A 25,187-nucleotide genomic window follows, 5' to 3' on the forward strand; every position below is an offset into this window, starting at 1 on the left:
GTGTACTGGGCCGGTGTATACCCCGGTTAAAATAGGTGTACCATATCCCTGTGTTGTAAGAGGCGACCAGGGTTGCATCAGGAAGGGCATCCGGCGTAAAACATGTGCCAAATCACTATGCGGATCATACAGATGATCCGCTGTGGCGACCCCGAACGGGAGCAGCCGAAAGAAGAAGAAGATATATACATATATATATATATATATATATATATATATATATATATATATATATATATACATATACATATATATATATATATATACATACATATATATATATATATATATGTATGTATATATACATACATATATATATATATATATATATATATGCACTAGAAATCGAAGTGTCAACATCACCGTCATACCGAAGAAGAAAAAAAAAACCAGGGAGTCTGGAACACTCACGGTAACCATTACCTCGACGTGTTTTGACTTATGAGTAACTTACAAGTAACGTGTGTCGACGTGTGTCAACGATCGCGTAACGTGCCTACAACTTATGGCCAGCGTATGTGGAATGTGTGAGTCATAAGCTGGCATACGTCGAAAAATTTCAAGCATGGAAAATTTGTCTAACAGCTCGGCGTACTACGACATATGCCAACATACTACGATGTATGCCAGCGTGCTCTTAACGTAGACAAAATTTACCCATACGTATTCGACGTGTGCCAGCATTTTAGACAAATTCTTCATACGTTGGCATACGCTGGCTAAATCGTCAAGGTGTGACAGCGCCTTTAGCTTTGCTGAGCAACCAGTACAAATGTAAGTTCCATTGTTTTGGCTCACATGACCCACTGTGAGCAGAGCGGGTCTGCATTGGCAGACTTTTACTCACGGATATTTTTGTTTATGGAAATTTTCCAACGGTTTTCTGATTTTTCCTAGGATATTGCTTTTGAGTCGCATCAGTATGCAAAATGTCAGCTTTCTACCCTACCTAGATGGTACTAAATACTTATATGAGTGAAGGAGTGATTCAGTTGTAAGAAATATATTTATATCCATCCATCCATTGGGACCATACTCTATGCAGAGCGTTGGTGCTGCTGAAGCAGTCTCCTAGAGTATTAGGCACAATCCTGGACAGGTCACCACTCCGACACAGGATACCAGCAAGCTAGTACTCATTTTGTCGACCTCAGAAGGATGACAGTCTGAGTCAACCCCACCTGGTATTAATTGAATGGAGGCGGGAATGAACTCAGGACCCTCGGATCCCAAGTCCACCACTCTCACCATTAAGCCTGTGGTCAAGTGATTCTGATCCTGCTTACAGGGGAATTTGCGCATTGCGTTCCTCCAAGCCCGTCCCTCGGTGTACTGCAGTTAGAGCTGAGGGTGGTGGGCTCTTGACAGAGGAGTCTGAAGTGAAGGCCTGCTGGGCTGGTTACTTTCAGTGGCTGTACCAGGCTGATCCACCAGCTGTTGAGTTGGATGTCAGGGGTGTTACTATCACTTTTGCTGACCCTCCAATCACCTGTGATCCACCTTCATTTGTGGAAGCACAGGCTGCGGTGAACCAGTTGAAATGGGGGTAAAACTCCTGGGATCTGTGGCATCCATGCTGAACTTCTCAAGGTTGGTGTAAATGCTATACTCATGTCGTTGCATGCAGTTATGTGTTCTGCCTGGAACACAGGCATCAGAGGATGTATGGATATGGCGATTGTATAAATAATTGTCAAAAATAATCAAAAGAACTGCAAACTTTAAGCGGAAAATGTTATTGCATTCTCGTGCAGGAGATATACATGTGTGTCTGCTTTGTCAAACATTCCTTGTATAATATTGGAGATAGGATCTGTAGAATCTGTAGAATTATAAGATAGGATCTGGAGAAAAAAATATATAAAAAGATAGGATCTGTAGAAAAGCCACATACATTCATATTAATTTTCTGATCAATATATATTGACCTAGCTTTGAAGCATCAGGTTTGACATTTCTTTCGTAGATTCTCGTTACATTTCTCGCACTTACCAACAGGACATGATCTCTCGTCAGAGAGGAACGCAGATGAACTTACAAAAAATGCTTTATGAAATCTGATAGAAACATTATAAGGTTCCTATCAGTTCCCATGAACAGGATATTTTTGGAATGAGGTGGTGTTCACATTTTGAGGCCAACATAAAACAGCGATACATACGGTGTTTTTACTTTAAGCACACACACACACACACACACACACACACACACACACACACACACACACACACACACACACACACACACACACACACACACACACACACACACACACACACACACACACACACACACACACACACACACGTGGCTGCAGTATGTGGGTTTGCTAACTGCTTCCATTCGTGATGGTGTGTAATAGTGATGCCCACACTTCCCAGTTACACATTGAACAAATATTCAGCTAGTGATTCGTTATGGATTTCTATTTCAATGGGGAAAGAGGGTGGGCAGCCAACCACAGAAAAGGCAGAGGCATGATGGTCCAAAAATTTTTCTGATGATGTCAACCGAGTTGCCACCTCCGTTTATGAGTGGTTTTCTTTGTAATTTCATGAGGAAGAAACCATCAACTAGAAAGGCACTCTTCAACGTTGCCAGATATGCCTTCACCCCCATTATACGTACTTTTACCAAGTTTGATTTAAATCCCTGAACACAAATTCAAAACATTAAATAATTCTGGCTGCCAGACCATGGATCCGATCAGGTTGAAATTTAAAACATATGTTCTCCATAACTACGAGATCATAAATGTGAAGTTTCATGTCAATTGATGAAGCAGTTCAAGAGATATATATTTTTTATTTTTTTAAGATTTTCATTGAATTCAATATGGCTGCCAGACCATGTGACCTATTAATTATTCATGAACAGCCTGGTATCCCCAAGGCTTGAGGAACATGTGGACCCGTGAAGTTTCTCTTCAATCTGTCAAGCCATTCTGGGGAAGGATTTTTAAAAGGTTTATATTTCAAAAAAATAATCATAGCTGTGAAACCATGTGCCCTATGACATCATAGGTGGAGAACATTTAGTTCTTCAGGTTTTTATTCGTCATACCTGTAAAGTTTTGCCTCGATCTGTTCAGCTGTTTCGGGGAAGGAGATTTTCGAAGGCTTTTATGTTAAAAAAAAAAAAAAAAAATTTGACTGCTGAACCACATGCATAATGACGTCATCATTTTTTTCCCCCCAATTCCAATTTAGCCCGAGATGACCATCAAAAATTTTCATACTGATCAGATGCATTCATCGCATGCAATTATAATGTAATAACAAAGCCACCTTTGCCTGATGTTGGCTTAATGGTTAGGGTAGTGGGCTTGGGATCTGAGGATCCTGAGTTAAAATCCTGCTCAGCTCTTCAATCAATTCCAGGTGGGGTTGACTCTGCTCATCATCCTTCTGAGGTCGGCAAAATGAGTACCAGCATGCTGGTATCCTGTGTTAGAGTGGTGACCTGTCTAGGATTGTGCCCAATAGCCTAAGAGACCACTTTGGCAGCACCAATGCTCTGCACAGCGTAAGTCCCAATGGCTGGATGGAAGCCACCTATGACATCATTAAAAAAATACATTTATTTCCCATGGGAAGTACTTGACACATGCCAAGTTTCATTTTTTCCATGTAGTGGTTTCGGAGATACCGAGGTCCAAAGTTTTCCTTTTTCCAACATGGCTGCCAAATCATGTGGCCTATGACAATTATCATAGAAGCATTCTACATGAGTAGTCACACCTATGGTGAATCTTTTGTGTCAATCGGCTAAGCGGTTGTAGAGAAAACAGAAAAAAATTGCTCGATTGGGTTCAGATATGGTAACTGAGAAGGCCATGACATATGGATAACATCAGTGTCATGTTCATCAAACCAATGGGCGACCACACGTGTTCTGTGGACGGGGGCATTGTCTTCCTGGAAGACACCCTTCCCGGCAGGAAAGAAATGCTGCAACATGGGGTGAAGATGCTCACTCAATATCATCAAGTAGTGATTGGAATTGACCTTGCCTTCCAAGGGAATGATTGCACCCAAACCATGCCATGAAAATGCACCTCACAACATTACAGAACCACCAGAACCCTTCACTGTTGGAACCAAGCACTTAGAGCTGTAGAGTTCTTTAGGTTGGCGCCACACGTGCACTCGTCCGTTTGTCGAGAACATGGTGAAGGATGATTCATCTGACCATATCACATTTCTCCATTGCTCTGTAGTCCATTGCCGGTGCTCTTTGCACCATTGGACTCGCAAACATGCATCACCAGGTGTGATGAGCGGTTTGTGCACTGCAACCCGAGGAAGGCATCCTACTCTGTGGAGTTCTCAGTGGACCGTTTTTGATGAACCTGGCTGCTCACGCCCCAGGTTGAAATTGTCAATTGATCTGCAGTTGCTTGCCTGCTTTACCTTGCTATTCAAATAGTTCCATACCAACATCACCTTCGACACCATTGCTCGTGAATCCTCAACAAGTTGAGCTGTCTGTCACTGAGGCTCCTGCCAAATGCGCCCTAATAATCACCCGTCATTTAAAGTCACCGAGGTCTCTTCTTGCAGCCATACCAGCCATAATGAGAGCCAACCAGGCATGTGCAGCATTTTTATACATGATCCAAAGCATGCTGGGATGTTATTTGCTTAACACATGGGCCACACCTGTGTGGAAGCTCTTGCTTTCAATATACTTGGTGTCCCACATTTACCCAGGTGTGTCCATTTTTGTCCACCATACCTGCATGTGCTCTGCATTTATATACTCCGAAACCACAGGATAAAATAAGTTGTAAAATAGTGGTTGTACTCTGGGTGTGTGTGGGAACTAACTATTAAGTTAGGATGGCCACCTTCAATTTAGATTTTTACCTTTATTTTAAAGTGGGTGAATTATCATACCTGCTAATGCACTCCTGCACAGAATAACTTGAAAACTGGATGTTATCCATGAAAAGAATATATATATATATATATATATATATATATATATATATATATATATACACAAATATATATATATATATATATATATATATATATATATATATATATACACAAATATATATATATATATATATATATATATATATACACAAATATATATATATATATATATATATATATATATATATATATATATATATATATATATATATATATATTGTTGCAGACCTGGGGTCGGTGCGAGAAGACAATGGGGGGGGGGGGGGGGACTACCTCGGGTTCCCAACAGAGTATCCGGAATCGCAGGCCATCGCACACGGATAACTCCATGACGCGGCGGGTCGCTAATCGACCATGAACGTCAATAACTCAACCACGTGACTTAGGGTCCTCCGTCTACTGGATAGCAGTTACCTAATGGTCACGTGATCTAATTACCAGGGGAGACGCCCTCGGTACGCCTTGTTCAAACCGGATCACCTTACCGGATCAGATGCAGCCGAGCGTAACTCCAAAGGACGTACCGGCTCGAAAACAGATCGTTGATGGATAACGTCTCGGCTAAGCTAGGATACGGACCATGCTGGACCAATGAAGGAACATATGAAAACGAGCTTGGAACGTTTCCGTACAAAGCATTTCTTTACAATTAGCGAGGAAAGGTATGTGGCACAGTGAATGGCGTTTATTATTATGTACTGCAGGGAAAGCAAGGAATTTGTGGGGTGCGATAAAAGGCAAGCAATTTACAAAAGCATACACAGAGCAGACTTATCCCGTTAGATCCTAACTTATACTATGCCAGGCACCAACACACACACACACACACACACACACACACACACACACACACACACACACACACACACACACACACACACACACACACACACACACACACACACACACACACACACACTGAAGATTAGACAGCCAGAAGGAAGGAGAACAGATGAGGATGAACGGCCTCGCAATACCTGGCGTGGTCGGCCGACCGTGTAACCCAGTATGCTTTGGGGGACGCTCCACTTGAGCGATCCCACCTTAAGAGTCGGCGAATTGTCTCCTGCTTAATCACTTTGCTGGGGCTCGTGGAAACGTGTGCTCCGCATTGGTCCCAGAAGAACGTCTGTCGCACACCAACCCCGAGTGTAGGTACAGTGACAACAGCCGAGGAGCAGGGAAGAGAGGGCGAGTCAAACAGGCAAAGACAAGTGTGAGGCAGGCAGATGAAGAAGTGGGTGAGGCAGGCAGGTGGAGAAGAGGAAGAGGCAGGCAGGCGGAGAAGAGGAAGAGGCAGGCAGGTGGAGAAGAGGAAGAGGAAGGAGAGGACGGCTTTTGCGATCCCCCTTTTATAAGCCCCATGCGAAGGGTGGGGTGACGACCTGAAGGGACGCGCCATGACCCGAATCTCGCTTCCTTATTGGGTCACGGTGATCATAGCCCCACCCTGCCAGGCTCCTCTGGGGCCAGAAGCGGTCTCATGTGCACATCGGCATCACAGCCCAGAGCCTCGCACTGCCCCCCCCCACCCATGACCTCCGTCCCTCGCCGCCCATCCTGCCATGTTCTGGTGACTTGACAAGGGTTGCGTCGGTCCTACACGCCCAGCCGGGGCATCCCCGGCAAGATGCAGCCTGCACTATCAACGCACTTGGCCCGTCCCCACGCCACGCGGTCCGAGTGGCCTGGGCCGTGCAGCACGCCTCTGTTTGGTGGCAAAGTGTAATGATGCAGAGGTGCGAGGAGGCGCGGGTTGATTTTTCCCGTATGCGGGAGATGTTGGCGGTCGAGGTGGTGAGTTTTTGGTGTGTGGAGGTTGAGCGAGGTGAGATGCTGTTGTGAAATGTCACACAGATATGAATGAAAGGGCGCACCATGCACGCGCTGGGCAGCGAGTTTGCTCACATTGTGCGTTTCACAGGTGGCTGCTTGGGTGCCGTGCTTGACTTGATTTGCACCATGGTTAAAAGGAAAGGGTTGGATGAAAATCAGGATTGAAGATAGAGATATAGTTATTCGACCGAGCTGTTAGACCCACGCAACACACTTCGTCCCGTTAACCCACAAGACATGAGGGGAACATCTGACTGCATGAAGACTAACAAAATATGCCTGGGGATCACTTATGTTGGGTGCCAATGCCTTAGAGGCATGCGGTTTTGCAGAAGCGCAGCAATATATACGTGTGTGTGTGTGTGTGTGTGTGTGTGTGTGTGTGTGTGTGTGTGTGTGTGTGTGTGTGTGTGTCGAACTTCCTTGTAAAACCACTACTTGGCCTTGTTGTGTCGAACTTCCTTGTAAGGCTCCTGGAACTACTATTCTTCTTCTTTAACGGCCACTATTACCCCACATTTCTTCTTGGGTCGGCCAGGGGAAGCTTGTGCTGGGTCTTCACGAACCTGCATTCGACTAGTTATTGCAAGAATATTGTAATAGCTCCTCTACTGTTCATGAAAGACACCATGGGATCTTTTATGTCCACCAACGAATTCCGACAGATGGGAGGGCCCGTTTAATGTCAATCCAAGGGACGGCACACACATTGATGAATCACGCTGCCTGTGAAACACCGGAAAGACAGTTATAGCTTGGTCAGGATTAAAACCCAGGCTAGATAGCTTAGAGGTGAGTGTGTGTACCTCTTGGCCATCCTGTCAGCCCCGTAACGGAACTACTATCAAGTTGTACAAATTATTCCAAAGCATGCCAATTCTCTGTGTTTTAGTATAATGAAAACTAGAATCATCTTACATGTGGGGGGGACTGTCTTATGAAAGCAAACAAACGTACACACACTAACTTGCAAAACTGTAAAAGCCCAGGCCCCGATAGAATTCCAAACTTCTGGCTAAAGCAACTAGAAGCTCTCTGCAACAACGCTCGAGCATTCAACAAATTTATCCAAGAGGAAAAGGTAATGGATGAGTGCCTCACAGTGCACCATCCACATCCCGAAACCAGAACAAACCTTACTACCTCACACACATCGACCAATAACATGTCTACCAAGAACATACAAACTTCTCACGAGAATCATCACAGAAATGGTGTACCACCACCTAACACAACAAGGACAGCAAGAGACAGAACAGAAGTTGTAAAAGAGGATGCTGCAGAACAGTGGACCACCTACTACTAAACAAGGACATAATTGAAAAATGTAAAATGTAAAGAACCAAATTGTCTACAGCCTGGAAACACTGTTAAAAAAAAATCTATACATATATATATATATATATATATATATATATATATATATATATATATATATATATATATATATATATATATATATATATATATATCAAAAGACGCTTTTGATAGCATCCCACATTCATGGATGATAAAATTAATGCAAGTGAACAAGATGAATCCCCCAAATAATCAAACTAATTGAGAAAGCAATGAAACCCTGGAATACATAATTGATATCTGAAACCTCATCAATTATGATAGCACTCAGAAAGAAAGATAGAAATACCAGGAGTGAATATGTGGAATCTTTGAGAGAAACAGCCTTTCACCCCACTCATGTTATACCTGGCTCTGGATCCACTGAGCAACTTCTTAATAAGCAAGGACATGGATGCATCCTAACATTCAATAAAATGATATTTCGAAAAAAACAGGAAAGGTGACATGGCTACTGTACAATGTACATGGATGATTTAAAACTTTTCACATGGAACGACATAAAACTTGGCAGAAAACTGAAATTTGTGAAGTGGTTCTTAGACGACATTTGAATGGAATTTAGCCTAGATAAGTGTGCCAAGAACACATTGATACCAGGTACATAAACAAAAATGAACAACATTAAAAAAAATTTTCCTAAATACAACAATACAGGAACTAGACAACAAAACATCATGCAAATACCTCAGAATAGAAGAGGGCCACAAAATATGTCAAAAACAAATGCAGAAAACAATTACCAAAGAATACTTGTGTATAATGAGGATGATCATGAAACCATAACTTTCCCCAAGAAACAAAATCAGAGCCATTAACCAACTAGCAGTACCAATGTTCCAATGCAGTTTCAGAATAATAAACTGACCACAAACTGAAATCAAAAAAGTAGATATCAAAACAAGGAAATTCCTCACTATCCCCAAACCGTTCCACAAAAATCGGTGCATCCTGAGAATGCACCTGCTGAGGCGAGAAGGAGCTTGTGGCCTGAAGGAACTCAACCAAGTGTAAAGAATGACATCTGTCAGACTGGCTGAATTAGGTGAAAAGTTCAACAGACTACCAAATCCAATTTGTACGCAAACACGAAGACAGCAAGCCGGAAAAGGTATCTATCTCTAACCCACCGAGCAAAAAATATAAAAGAGTTGGACAGTTTGGGCAAAGACAAAGAAGGCTCATTGGAATGGCTAAGAAAGAATCAGTCAAGTAGTCTTGAAGGACTCGGACCAGTTGGACTTGACAAGTCCGAGTCCAGCAGTCCCGAGTCCGAGTACTTGGCATTCCGAGACCAAGTCCGAGTCCGAGCCCTGTACTGAACATGTATTGGAAAGTGGAAAAAAATCAAAACGAACTTGTGTTTATGTCTTATGTAAATTAAGACATTGAAATATCAAAACCGACAAACAGTGTAACTTGTCACTTTCATCAAGATTATATTCCATACCAGACAACCCGTGAACCCGTTGGGTTCCCATTGTGACTGGTTGATAAAAAAAAAATCATTTCAAAAATAAATAAATAAAGATAGCTCCAGCGAACTATACCGCTGAGGTTGTTTGCATTGATCAAATTCTCCCAAAGGGTACTTGAATGAATCGGGAATTGATTTTTGAATATTTTTTTCTTTGCCCGATTTGAATGAAACTTGATACTGCACACCGCAGGAGAATGGTCAGTAAGGTGGGTTGAAAATTTTTGCGCTATTGTGTACCGTTTTGGCTGTATTTCGGGAACATACATATTACATACAAGATGAGAGTTTTAGTAATATATAGATTTGATGCACCATACTTGTTATACTGAGCATTGTGCCATGAAGCAGCTTCCTGAGCATGGGTTCGACTGGGTTGTTTGCCATTGCCTTCCCAGCAGTAGTTTGGGCAGAAATTTGTAATTTGGCCATGGAGCTGGCGATAGTTAGCCCACTCTTCATGAAGGACACTGTCGGGATCTTTAACGTCCATCAACAAATTTCGGAAGACAAGATGCCTCATTTAACGTCCGTCGGAGGGAGGACACACACCTTGATGTTTCATCCAGTCTGTGAAACACCAGGGTGACATTTTATAGATGGGCAGAGATTAAAACCCAGGATAGACATCTTAGAGGCGAGTGTGCATACCTCAAAGTCATCCTGTTCGCTGTGGTTGTATCTTAATAACGCACTGTTAATAAACAAACTGTGATTCATGTTATTTACATGTATACGTTAAAAATGTACATCAAATAAAAGTCAAATCTTAATCCAAAAAGATCTCTACTGGTGTTGCTGGGTGGTGTAAAGTAAAATTAGACATTTTACTTAGACTTTACCACACCACCCTATCCTTGAAAGAGTGAAAAAAAAGAATTTTGGAGCCATTTTACATCAGTTCCACGAACCCTATTATTTAATTATATCGTGTCAGGTTAGAAGAAAGTCGATTTTTCCTTATTTTTTTTATCCATTTTCACTCCAGATTTCAACATAATTATTTAGGCCATAATTTTCAATTGTCAAAGATGGAATCAGATTTCGAATAACAGCTTTTAATAAGCCTATATGATACATTATTCAATCTTGCCAGGAGCCAATCACATTGCACTGAGCCTCGTCACACAGCCAATCAGCATAAGCACTAACAGACGAATGGACAGCCATCCTTGTCATATGTATCTATATATATATATATATATATATATATATATATATATATATATATATATATATATATATATATATATATATATATATATATATATATATATATATATATATATACTTACATATATATAGTGTTATGGCTGTGGAAATTCGCAGAACACCATATAGGTCCTTAGTTCAGTTATGCCGATAAGTCCGTGTTCAGTTAGATTTCCCCACCGTTCTCTAATGGCAATTATTCGTGTCACCCGGGCTGTGATCTTTGAGTTCGCCGTTTTTCTTTTACTATCGTTATTTTGGACCAACCGCCATTACTACCATCACAAAGCGCCACCAACCACAACAACCACAATCACCACAACCACCTTCTCGTCAATTGCCAACATCCCCACAGACAACGAACATCCGCCTTCACAACAACCACCTTAACCACCACCACCCAACCACACCACCCTCACTACCACCACAAATGCCGGCCACACCACCCTCCCGACCACCACGAACGCCAGCCACACCACCATCAAGACCACCACAAAATGCCAGCCACGCCACCATAACGCCAACCACACCACCACCGCATTTCCACCTCAGCACAGTTGCGAGAAGCCTAGCATTCATCGGGGGAGAATGGACGACGGCCTCACCCCTCCCCCCAACGACAGACACGTGAGGAAAAGATGAAAGATGTGAATAGATGATCGACTGCAGAAGTACTCAACGAAAAACCCCGATTCAGCGAGGAAAACGCCCTGCTTCTGGAAGCTTCGCGCGCGTGCTGGAAGGGAAGGGGGCGAGGGGGAGGGTGAAGGCCGTGGAGATAAAGGCGAGCGCTGAATGCAGCGAAGTGTGTGTGTCGTCGAGGAGAACCGTGTGTGTGTCGTCGAGAAGCAGGTGGAGAGGCGAGTGGAAGTCAGTCGGTGAGGAGCTGGAGAGGGTCCAAGAGGGACGCCCAAGCAAGTCACCACGAGGGTGGAGGTAACCTGTGGAGGCCTCTTGGAGTTCCTTCGGTCAACCAAGCTCCATGGACATGAAGACCCTAAGGGGTCCAGTCTGACCCCCTTGTCTTTGAGGGGGTCTTTTTCTTGCTTTTATTTGTGTGAATGTTGTGGCTCCATGTCCGCAAGTAGAACTTTATAAGTGACTGTACATGATTAGTTATAGACGGTATTAGCTCTTTCCTTTGCATTGTGTTTGGCTGTATAACTGCATGCGTGTTTCACCCATTTATTGCTTGATTGTATACGTGTGTAAAATAATAAATGTGCTTATTTGAATGTGAACCTGTTCGTTGTGTCATTTTCCCCATTGAAACGCCATATTGCATTTCGGAATGGTGGCGGGCTTTTGATAGCCGATAAAAGAATCGGGTCCAACGAGGTCTCGCGATAATACCCCACTCGGTTATCCCAGAACGGAACGAACCGCTAAAGCGGTTCGTGTCCAAGCAGACCTCGCTGAGGTACGGTCTCTCGGTAGGCTGCCTGCGCAAATAATTAGGTATATCGACAATTCGGCAATTGACCCTGTCGCGCGCAGGTAGAATATTGACTAGGCCATGGTGTGCGCTTGGAGCACACCCGTGACTGGTTTTCGGCGTTGTTCCGGAAAGTCGGGACTGAATTGTCCGTCCGGTGGGCGTACGGCCGCGATTCGGCTAAAAAGCGGCTGCCCGCACGCCGGCGGGCGCGAATTCGTAACAATATTTTATATATATATATATATATAGTAACATGCTAACAGCAATGATCGTGGTATAACATGTAATGGAAATGGAGCTTTTAAAAACAACAACCTCCAAACCCAAAAATGTTTACAAGTACAAGGATGTAAAGTATGTTACTATGTTTATTAAACGTATTTTTATCAACACAGTTGAAGAAAAATTGCTTCAGGCAGTGTATAAATAGATGACTTCCCAGTTTATTTTTACACTCTAAAACCTCATTCTTATTACTATACTCGCAAATGCCACCCGTTGCTTTGCTGACGAGAATACTGAGAGGTGGGAGAAAAAGAAGGGAGAGAGGAAGAAGGGTGGGGCAGAGAGAGAAGGGGGAGAGTGAGGAGGTGGAGGGGGAAGGGAAAGCAGACGTGCGGTGAAGCGTTAATTACGATTCATAGTGTTTGTTTAAAATGATTCTGCATAGAATAACAGTAAAGATGGAAACAAAATAATATCTGAAATTCATTTTCTACCGGTGATACTATAAATACCACCCGGACACAAACATTGCCTGGGCATGTCCAGAGATAAACACAGTCAGGAAGCAGACACTGCCAGGCCACAACCAGGGACAAACAAACACTGCCAAGACAGGTCCAGATACAAACAAACACCACTCAGAAATAAACAACACCCAGACACATCCGGAGACAAACTCCGTCCGGAGACAAACACCGTCCGGACAAGTCGAGAGAGAGAGAGAGAGAGAGAGAATCAGAGAGAGAGGTATGGGGGTTGGGGACTCAACAGAGAGAAAATGTTATGCTTTTGGGACACACACACACACACACACACACACACACACACACACACACACACACACACACACACACACACACACACACACACACACACACACACACACACACACACACACACACACACACTATCAGCAATTTTTCGGTAATCGGCTGATTGGGGTCAGTGTGATTACCGACTACGGTAAGTACTGTATGCAACCCAAAAACCATGAGTCGCTTTCACCGTTGTTTTGGGGGGATTTCAACAACAACAACAAAAAAACAAACAACGTTGCATTATAAACATTTCAAGGAGATATGCATAAACATTAATATTTATAAACAGCTGGCAACCGTCAAGTGATGGGTACAAAAAATATTTGGCTCTAATTTAGAAAACACGTTAATATAGCAAACGGCTCAGAAATCAGGTGTTACCAAATATATTTTGCATTGAAACTCACAGAGAAACTATACAACCTTTCAAAAGCCCATTGTCGTCATAAGATAGGTGATGGAACTTTTCCACCAAGGCGCCCGTAACCAAGCATGCAGGCATACAAACACACCCGCAGAGAGTCCCTTTAAAATCCAAATGTACCCACATATACCATGTACCTTGTAGCAACTGCCGACTGTGCATCCTGATCGGGACATGAATTGTACTGCAATCAACTGCAGGGTGCTCTGGAAGCGGCTTAAGCACTCGAGCAAGCGCTCCAATTAAATCTTCATAAGGAACTTGGTACACGATGAGTAATCACCAAACCATCATATGAAGCACACCTCCTGGAGACGCCCGAAATAACAAATATGTCCAGATTATATTTGCGGGGGATTTCAATGCATTGACTGGAACTGATAGGGACGGTTATGAGGTGTGTGTTGGTCCCCATGGGTCAGGAACTATGAACCAGAATAGCACTAAGTTCCTTGACTTTGCAAGAAGTCATGGACTTAGGGTGGCTGGTTCATGGTTTCAGCGCCCACAAGCTCATCGCTGGACTTGGTATTCCAATGCTGGCGGTGTGGCAAAGGAGATTGACCATGTCCTCATTGACGGTCGTTGGAGGATGATCCAGAACTGCAGGGTCTACCGGAGTGCTCAGTTCCTCAATACTGACCACAGGCTTGTTGTAGCAACTCTAAAGCTGCACCTTAAATCCTGGAGAATGGTACCATCCCAGCCGAGGCTGGATGTTGCCAAGCTCAGGGATGAGAGAGTCGCTGAGGAGTTTGCGAACAGGCTGAGTGGACACTTGGGGGGTCTGGGTGCTTTGGGGGGTCCTGAAGAGTTGTGGAGTGCCTTCAAGACCACCGTCCTTGATGTTGCCGGTGGATGCCTTGGAGCTCACCGCAGGGCAAAGAAGAATTTTGTCTCTCAAGGGACACTGGATACCATTGGCCAGAGTCGCAGGGCCAGGCTGAATGGCAGAGCTGAGCTGTTCAGGGAGCTGAGGCGTAAAACTGTACGTGCACTGAGGGTGGACAAGGAGGCCTATGTGCGAGGAATCTGTGAGGGGGTAGAGCATCACCTGTGGATAGGTGATTCTCGTCCCGCTTACAGGGGAATTCGCTCATTACGTTCATCCAAGCCCATCCCTCGGAGCACTACAGTTCGAGCAGAGAGTGGTAGGCTCTTGACAGAGGAGTCTGAAGTGAAGGCCCGCTGGGCCGGTTACTTTGAGCGGTTGTACCAGGCTGATCCCCCAACTGTCGAGTTGGACGTCAAGGGTGTTACAATCCCTGTTGCTGACCCTCGAATCAACTGTGGTCCACCTACGCTTGTGGAACCACGGGCTGCGGTGAACCAGTTGAAACGGGGCAAAGCTCCAGGGATCTGTGGCATCCATGCCGAACTTCTCAAGGCTGGTGGAAATGCTGCACTCGTGTCGTTGCATGCAGTTTTGTGCTCTGCCTGGAACACAGGCATCATCCCAACTGACTGGAAGAGGGGCCTTGTTGTCCCTTTCTGGAAAGGGAAGGGTGATCGCCAAGACTGCAACAACTACCGAGGGGTGACGCTGCTCTCAGTGCCGGGCAAGGTCTTTGCTCGGATAATTCTCGATAGGGTTCGCCACCATCTGCTTGAGCACCAGCGTCCAGAGCAGTCAGGCTTTACACCAAAGAGGTCAACGATTGACCGTATCCTTGCACTTCGTGTCCTCACCGAACGCAGACGAGAGTTTCGGCAGGGGCTGCTTGCAGCCTATGTTGATCTCTGTAAAGCGTTCGATTCAGTGAATCGGGATGTCCTCTGGAGGATTCTTGGTCTTCGTGGGGTGCCACCAAAACTGATCGATCTGATGTCTGAACTCTACTCTGGTACTGAGAGTGCTGTGAAGTGTGGTGGTACCATCTCTGACTTATTTCCAGTTGTTACTGGAGTTCGTCAGGGATGTGTACTTGCCCCCACACTTTTCAGCACTTGTATGGACTGGATTCTAGGGAGGATGTCGGAGAGATCAAGTTGCGGTGCGTCATTTGGGAATGTCAAGATCTCGGACCTCGACTTTGCAGATGATGCAGTCATCTTTGCGGAGACTTTAGACATCCTCTTGGGGGCCCTCGAGGTGCTGAATGAGGAGTCAGAGCCGTTGGGATTACGGGTTTCTTGGGTCAAAACTAAGATCCAGGCTTTCGGTGACATCTTGGATGCTGCTGTCCTGTCTGTGTCTGTTTGTGGTGAGGATGTTGAGGTCGTGGAGAGATTCACTTACCTTGGCAGTGATATTCATGTCTCTGCTGGCTGCGAGTCAGAGGTCAATAGACGTCTGGGTCGGGCCTGGGGAGTCATGGATTCACTGGATCATGGCGTGTGGCGCTGCCGGTACCTGTGCGGGAGGACGAAAGTCCGAGTCTTCAGGTCCTTGGTACTTCCATTCTTGCTCTATGGGTGCGAGACTTGGACTCTGACCAAGGATCTGAGACGGAGACTTAATTCCTTTGGTACCAGGTCTCTTCGGAGAATCCTTCGCTATCGCTGGTCGGATTTTGTGTCCAACGAGCGGTTGCTGAGAGAGACTCGGATGAGATTTGTTACCTGCATAGTCCGTGAGCGTCAGTTGCGGCTGTATGGACATGTGGCTCGTTTTCCTGACTCTGATCCTGCTCACCAGATTCTCTCAGCGAGGGAGTCTCATGAGTGAAGGAGGCCAGTGGGTCGACCACGTTCCTCATGGTTGCAACAGGTTGACCATCATCTCAAGGAGATAGGGATGGGCCTGGCATCTGCCTGGGGGATGGCCAGACGGAGGCCCCTGGAGTACCGGCGGAAAGTGGACGCAGCGACGTGCTGTTCTGGCACATGCTCCCATACCTGACCTGACCTGTCCAGATTAGAGAAATGACCACTTTTTTTTTGGCAGTCGGAACTGCTGCTAAGTTCAATTCTGGAGTTTAAATTTTGTAATTCAGCTTAGTTTATGAGATTCTAGAGGTAATGGCATGTGCAGAAATGAAATAAAGCCACGAACGCTGGTGTGTCCTTGCGTTTATAAGCATTGCAATGTATTCAGTGATTCATAGGTATGAAGATATCAAATATCTCCGAATTGGACAAATTAACACTTTTTCAGCAGTCAGAACTGCTGCTAAATTCAATTCTGGAGTTTAAATTTTGTAAAACAGCTTCGTTTAAAAGATTTGAGGTTATGGCATGTGCGGAAATGAAATAAAGCCACGAATACTGGCATCGCCAGGTGTTTATAAGCATTGCATTGCATCCAGAGATTCATAGGTATGGATAATATGATTGAGGAAAGTGGAAAAAAGTGCTTTATCATTAAGAAATCGTTGTAGCCTGTTCCAAGTCAAGGCATGGTTGAGTAATCCAAAAAAAAAAAAGGACGGCTTCAAACCCCAGCAAGTAAACCAAGGATACGCCTTAAGACCCCATAGAGAGTGAGGTGGTCGTGGACGCACCTGATAAAGGATACAATTAAATAAACCTGTGAATTATCTTCAAAATGGGTGTATTAATTAACCAAAACAATTTTCACTCATGCATTTCCTTGGAGTTCCCTTAGTATGTATGCAAAGTTTCAGGCTGCTGGGTTTCATGGTTTTGGAGTTGAGGACACACACACACACACACACACACACACACACACACACACACACACACACACACACACACACACACACACACACACACACACACACACACCAAAAAATGTACCATATTTCTGTGCAGCACTTAAAACTACAGCGTTGATAACATTTAAAGTTAAGCCATTTAGTGTTTAGGTTTAAAGTGATTCAGCGAATCATTAAACGTGCTCTTTGAAAGAAAAGAATGCGTTTTGGATCCCGTCCCATTACACGAAGGTACGACGTCCGCGTTTAATATCTCCAAAAATCTGGAACATCAGTCGGTTCATTTTCCTCTGTGCAGGGTTGTCTAATCCTGTCCGTTAATCCTCTATAATCACCTTCTTCACGGTTGCATGGTACGAGCGTTTTCATGGGAAACCAATTAGGCCTGGTTACTGTACGTGTGGTTCTTACTACTGTACACTAAAATTTTTACTGTACACTTTCTATTTCTACTATACCCTAAATGTTTTACTGTGCAGTACCCTAATTTTTCCCTGAATCCAAACCGGAATCGGGCCGAGTCCGAGTCTAAGTCCTGAAGAGTTGAGTGCGAGTGCGAGTCCCTAAAAAAGTGGACTCGAGTCCTACATCACTGATGGAAACATGAACCAAAAGTGATCATTGAAAACAAGGTTGTAATGCTCATTCATGTACGACCTGATGAGCCCATCGAGCATGAACATGGAAAACAAAGCATTGTGACCCGACATAGTACTGAGGTACAAAAAAAACAAAAGACGGCATTGCTAATTGAGGTGTCATTATCCAGCGATCTTGACCAAACAATGGAGAAATCAAGAAAATGACCAAATATCAAGATTTCAAAAATGAAGTGAAAAGATCTTGGAAGCTGAAGAATGCCAAAATTGTACCAGTGATAGTTGGAGTAACGGGAATGATAAAGGAGAACCTCACGGAGATCCGACAAACCATCACTGGTTGAAATTACTACAAAGGAACTACAGTTGGAAGCTGTCCATGGCTCGTTGACTATCCTGAAAAGAGCCCTCGGAAAAAAACTTTGAGATATTAGAAGGGCACTTGGTAGAGTGCATACCACCGCTGCGCAATGCCTGATCAAATTAGTCCATGAGTCAGACCCCCAAATTTCATCAATTGGTACTTACCACCTGGGGTGGCAAATTCTCACTCTGCTTTTTTGAAAGTCCAATATGCATCGATGAAAAAAAATCTTTGAAAGCAATCCGGGACTCACAGCTTAGTGGTGGTAATCACTTTTTAAAGACGGACACCCGAGTCCAATATGAGGGACCAGGCTTTGGGGTATGGAAAATATAAAGTTGAATAACTTTGCAAGCAATGATCATATAGTGACATATGACCACTCAAAATGTTGGTAACCTAATTCTCTATGCATTGGTATCTGTTATATGCTAATGAATTAATTATGTAGGTCACCATAAGTCAAAAGGTCACGAAATTAGGACCCTGCCTAAAAATCTGACCACCTGTCAGAAAACTCACTGCAGATATCATGCCAATGAGACTTTCTTAACCGAAATGGGTAGTACTTGTCTTTCATGTGAACCCAAGTCGATGATAAGTCTAACAAAGTGGACTTTATTATTATTTAAGTTGTGATACAGAGCGGTTTTGCCGCATTTAAAAAAATAGCCTTTTTCCACTAAAAACATGCAAAATTGTGGCATCTTTGTAGGCTTAGTAGAGAGACAATAGCAGGAGGGATGGTAATGTCCCTCAGCACCGACGCAACTAAGTCTCTCAAGACCATCACAATCATTCCGGTGTCACTTATCCACCGCTGCCTGTCTGACAGCTTGGTCTGAATGCAAATCAACACATTCTACCATGGTTTCTCTTGAGTTACTTTTGCTGATATATTTGCTGCTTTTCATACAGAAGATGCATGCAGGTTGATAAACCCTTGATGATGTCGAGGTCATCGATGATGATCTCCTTTGATATTGCTTCCTATCTGTCAGGGTCTGAACTGTAATGTCCTTGGCTGCTGTACCCTTTTCAATAGCATCCAGGTCCCTCTTCAACGTAAACCAATTCCAACTGTTTCTGTGGTAGAGAATCTGTGGCACCTCATTGCCTGCAGTTAACATTGTGGCAATCCTGAGAATGCTGGCATGATTCCAGATCTCTGCTGCTCTCAAAAGACATTCCCATGATTCCCGGTCCTTCAGTGAATTTAATTTGGTGTCTTCGTCATCACAATCGAATATACATGCCGATCAAGTCAGCTTCACTGGCAATGAAGTTTCTTGCTCACGGCTGTCAGAATGTCTGGTGTTGATGTCAGTGCTGCCACCCTCCATGACTGCACTGAAATTGAAATAGCGAGGTTATAGCTAAAGAGAATGTTCTCATTTTTTCATGTTTTCGTTCTCATTCAACATTAGGCATTCTTTCAATCTATCTGCAAAATTGCAAGGGACTTGAATGTGAAAGAAGCACACCACTTGCCCTATTCTCGGCCTATGACTGCAATAATTAGACAATCATTGACAATTATCTTGCTTGAGATTTGTCCTATTTACAGGAGCAGTCATATAATTTACCACAATGAAAGTGTTTGCAATTTGTAGCCGGCTGAAGTGTGGAATCATTCAGCAAAATACGACAACGGTCCTCCATGCGCCGTAAGATGACGCGCAACATCCGGCCGACGTTCCTCTATGCACCATAAAGCGGACCACCATTACCATAAATGCGGTGTTGTAAAGGAGGCCCCAGACAGATGTATGCCTCTCACATTCATATGGCATATGAATGATCTAATCCCACATTAATATTCATTCAGTGACATTTTAATTGCATGTTCTGTGATTGAGGTTTGCATTTTAAATTTGACCTCACGTTGACCTTCCTTTTGACTTCTGGTGACCTAATTACATCAAAATGTAGCTTAACCAATGCCCAAATACATGTAGGACATGGCAATTAGCATTTGGAGTGGTTATTTGTCAAAACATGCTAAGTCCAACTTCATACAATTTTGCATGTTTTTAGCAGAAAAAAGGCCAATTTAAAAAATGCGTCAAAACCTTTCTGTATCCCAGTTGAAATAAAAATAAAGTCCACTTTGTGAGACTTATAATCGACTTGGGTACTTCTTGTCTTTCATGTGAACCCATTTTGGTTAAGAAAGTCTGATTGGTATGATATCTGCAGTGAGTTTTCTGACAGGTGGTCAGATTTTAAGGTAGGGTTCAAATTTCGTGACCTTTTGACCTCTGGTGACCTACATTATTACCGCATTAGCATATTACAGATACCAACGTATAGAGGAACAGATTTCCAACATTTTGAGCAGTCGTATGTCACTATATCACCATTGCTTGCAAAGTTATTCAACTTTATATTTCCCCTACCCCAAAATCTTGTCCCTGAGATTAGACTCGGATGTCCGTCTCTAAAAAGTGATTACTACCACCAAGCTGTGAGTCCTGGATTGCTTTCAAAGATTTTTTTTATCTATGGATATGAGACTTTCAAAAAACCATAGTGAGAATTTGTCACCCCAGGTGATACCAACATCTGGTCAGGCTGATGGACTAAATGGAACACATCAGGCCCAATAAATATATCGTTTTTGGCCCAATCTCTCAATGGTGAAGAATCACTTTAAAAATTAAATAATTCTCGTATCCATATCGGGATCCGGATCTTCACCAAAATCGAATCAATTCGTCCTCGTCACATGCCCAACCTGTCCACCAAGTTTTGTCCGAATCCGTCAACAACTTTTGGAGATATCCTGCACACAAACAGACAAACAAGCCGGTAGGCGGACATGGGTAGTCGACTTCCCAATAGAACCTGACATGATGGGCCCGTTCGATGGGGAATGACATGAGGATTAAGCACAAGAAAATTCATGATTCTAGCTTCAAGGGTTAATGCTGCAGATGGTATTGTTACGGTTGTGGAAATTCGCATTACACCATAAAGAGTCCTCAGGTGAGATATATCGACAAGTCCATGTGTAGTTAGCCCAAACCCGTTGTATAGAGGGAATTTATGTGATCCATCCGGGCTGCGATGCTTTGAGTTAGCCATTTTTCTGTTCTATCTTTTATTTCAAACAAACAGCATCTCAACAACCACGCCATCCCCACCACAGCGCCAACCACACTACAACCACGCCACCTCCACCACCTACGCTGCCACATCTTCGCCACTTTCCATTCAATAAGCACCATGCGGTCACGATCTCTGCGAAAGAACAAAAACCACCAACGATGCTTGTGTACTTTTCCCGTCATTTTTCCCCATGCTTGGTGTGAAGGAAGGGGGAAGGGCAGCTCGCCGCCAATTGGTGGATGAACAGCGTGAGGCGGTCGGGGTGAGGGAACGCCCCTTTTCGAGAATCTTCTCGAAGGGGGGTGGAGCCGAAAACGTGGCGGGGCGAATGGGCGGAGCCGGCCCCTACAAAAAGGGACAAACGAGTTGGTTCGGGGGTTTTTTGGTTGGTTGCTCGGTTGGTTCGGAGTTGTGTGGAGTTCGAAGTGAGTCTTCTGGTTCGGGTCGCGAGCTCGTGGTTCCTGCCCTGTTCGGCGATCCCCGTGCACGAGCGCGGGAAGTAGCGCCAAACGAGCCCCGTCCGTTCCCCCAAGAGCCCCGTCCAAGTTGTCGGGCGGACGACGCGAGCTACGCGCGGGAAAAGGACTCGACGTGCCCAGGGAAGTCGCGACTTCCTTTTCTTTTGGGGTTTTGTGTAAATGTCTGTGGGTGGCGCCAGTCCATAAAGTAGAACTGTGTAAGTGTTGCCGTGTGCAAGTCTTATTCGGTATCAACTCTGCGTCGCTCTTGCTTTTGTTTCTTTTGTTTTATGTGCATTTTTCCTTTGCTGTAATAGACGTGCTTGCTTTGTGTCTGTGTGTGTGAATAGAGTGCTGCTTGTTGAACTGTTTTCCCACTTCGCTTCGTCTTTCCTTTTATTGAATCTCCATCTTGCATCACGTAAGGGGTTCGTAGTGGGTTTAAAACGCCCGGTTATTAATCGGAACCGTCAAGGCCGACGATAACTCCGCTCGGTTATCCCTGTAATACGGAACGAACCGCTTAAGCGGTTCGTGTCCGGAGTCGGCCTGTGGCGTGGTACGATCGCCCGGTCGACCACTCGCACAGGTACTTAGGTAGGTTGAATTTGGCGAGCAACCCTGTCCTGCACGGGTGGGCAATTAGCACGATCGTGGTGAGGTTAAACCCCCACCCATGACTGGCTCCGGGCGATAGTTTCCGGAGGGTCACGACTGAATTGTCCATTCCGGTGGGCGAGGCGGCCGCCATTCAAGGTATGTGGCCGATCGCACGCCGGCGGGCGCGAATTCGTAACAGTATTTTACGAAAAAAACACCCACATTTAGAGGTTTTTCGGCCGTTGCTTGGCAACGGAGGGGTCCATAGCAACGGTTCTTTCTCACACATAACTAGGATATACCATGAACCTACTATACCAGTTTCATGTATATCTGACTCATAGTCTCTGAGACATAACGAACTTCGTTTTTTTATTGTTTTTGACCAGGGTTCATTCAAAGTCTATCTTCTCCGACAGTTTTCATAGGATCCGGCTGGAAATTTTTGACAATATGGCTAAATATACTGCCCACAGTCGCTCTTGGCCCGATTTTTGATTTTCGAAAAAATTAATTTTTGAGATTTTTTTGAAAATTTCAAAGGTCTGTTGCCTAGCAACGGATGGGTCCATAGCAACGGTTCTCATTTGCACACAACTAGGTCATGGTATGAACCTACCAACCAAGTTTCATCGAAATCACCATTGTATTAACGGAGCACTGGACCAAACAGACACACATACAGACACATACTAGCCGATATTCATGTACATGCTATCAATTTCATTCTTTGACAATCGAATGATCGGCGCGATGATCAGAGTACAAATTAGTGAAAGTTAGAGTCTGCATGTATCGGAGATTTTCGTAATTTGTATATTGTTCAGGAATCAGTACATGATCCAGCTGAGCAGCGCCACATGTCAGTCCATGATGGGAAGGAATGAGATTCAATTGAGTGCAGAAAGCATCAATTTAATTTTTTTATATGATGCTGTAAGACATTCTCCTTGGGCACAAAAAAACAGGTCCCTCGGAGGTCCAGTTTCGGAGGTATTGGTTTTTTTGTACAGTCCACAATAAGTGTACGATGCACGATAAAGAATTTTATCTGTTGCTAAGCGATGGAGGTGTGCATAGCAACCATTCATTTTTGTGTACATGCTAGCCACATTGTACACATTTCACCCAAGTTTCATCAAAATCAGACTCTTTCTCTTAGAGATATTCGCAATTAACCGTTTCTGAAATGTTCGACATGTATTCGCCCAAAACCTATCTCCTCCTACAAATATTTTTTGTTAGGGCTGCAAATTGGCATGAAGGGAGCGAGGTCGATTGTGCACGGAACTCTAAGCTTCGATTTTTCGACTTTTTTATTTTTTATTTTCGATTTTTTTGACCATTTTAAAGGGCCGTTGCTTGGGCCCGGGGTCCCATATTCGAAAGCACACGATTCCCAGAAATATTGGTCCTACCTACCAAATTTCATTGGAATCGGTTGAGTGGTTTAGCCCCTGGGCTTGACCAAAGTTTCATGGACAGACAGACAGATGGAAATGTCCAGAATAAGGGTGCTCTAGAGTCGAGAGCGAGCAGCCAACAGACAGACAGACAAACATATCGACGGAAATACTGATAATAAGGGTAGAAAAAAAAATCTCAAAATTTTTTTTTTCTACTGGATCGACTACCCAACAAACAAACCGACAGACAGACATGAAAACATAACGTCCTTCACCTGCGGTGGCCGAGGTAACAAGAAAACTTCACAGCTCTGTCCATGAGTCGTGATCCCTCAACGAAACGGAGGCGGATACTTTGAGCCCTGGGAGGACTCTGTCCCACATTCTGAAACCCGCATAGGATATGGAGATAATTATTTACACACATTATATTATACACACACAAGCGCGCGCACACGCACACGCACACGCACACGCACACGCACACGCACACACGCACACGCACACACACACACACCCTTGGATAGACGTTAATCCGCGAATCTCGGATACTCTCATTAGTTGGTGCACCTTAGAGATCCCACAGTATTCTTCGTGAAGAGTCGACGAGCTATCGCCGGCACTCTCAACGAATTACAATCGCCCCTCCAAAGTTAGGCCAAGCTGGCTAGCCAGTTCGTGAATGACTTGGGCCGAAGAATGCTCCTCAGTCGAACCCACAAGGTGCAAATAATTGGGGCTAATGATGAAGAAATACGGACACACACGTTATCCAGAATAGGAACCAACGCTGAGCTTATACACCTCCCACAAAAAAGTGTTGCACAACATGACTGCTTACCCATTCAGTGTCAGACCGAAGTCTCTGTCTCGCTCGTCTCTGCTCCATCGTCCACAGCAGCAAAACCTGAGCGGTTCTATCACTTAGATGTCTGCTTGATATGTTCTTCACACAAACTCAAGCTGTGTCCGCTTGTACGTCACAATCGGACTCCAACGTACCCCCCAATTCCCAGTATAACGACAATCTGAAGGATTTAAAGGAAATGTTCGGTTTGAGGACACAAACGACACGACCGTTCGTTGGTCACCCTCGATCTAATCTCCCTCAAAACCCTCAACGCGCTCTTCACGCGAAGCCATGCGTTCCACGCGACCTGGTCGCGTGACGAGCGCGGAATTCCCGCTCATCGGTTTCGCGTCACTCGTGACGAGGCCGCGTGGACACCCGCGTGACCGTGACGTCCGTGCGTCACACCCGCGTGACCGCGACGTCCGTGCGTCATCCTCGTATTCACGT

The 25,187-nt window shown here is 44.4% G+C and overlaps 1 protein-coding gene across 3 annotated transcripts in view; it reads right to left on the reverse strand.

The window, feature by feature from the left end:
* The window catches only part of LOC147026858 (TNFAIP3-interacting protein 3-like), a 66,651-nt gene that overhangs the window by 14,693 nt on the left and 26,771 nt on the right, over positions 1–25,187 (reverse strand). The window contains exon 1 of one of the 3 annotated variants that reach the window (XM_085882711.1): positions 24,729–25,104. The exons of 1 other annotated variant lie outside the window; for it this stretch is intronic. In XM_085882711.1, the coding sequence (XP_085738837.1) occupies positions 24,729–24,776 (48 nt within the window). In that variant the 5' untranslated portion in view covers positions 24,777–25,104. Of the gene's footprint in view, positions 1–24,162; positions 24,270–24,728; positions 25,105–25,187 lie in introns of those variants that run through there. One more of the 3 variants, XM_085882712.1, reaches the window with a different exon arrangement.

The sequence above is a fragment of the Eptatretus burgeri genome, chromosome 5, assembly GCF_056783735.1.
Source record: "Eptatretus burgeri isolate ZD-2024b chromosome 5, Ebu_testis_v1, whole genome shotgun sequence".
NCBI classification, from domain to species: Eukaryota; Metazoa; Chordata; class Myxini; order Myxiniformes; family Myxinidae; genus Eptatretus; species Eptatretus burgeri.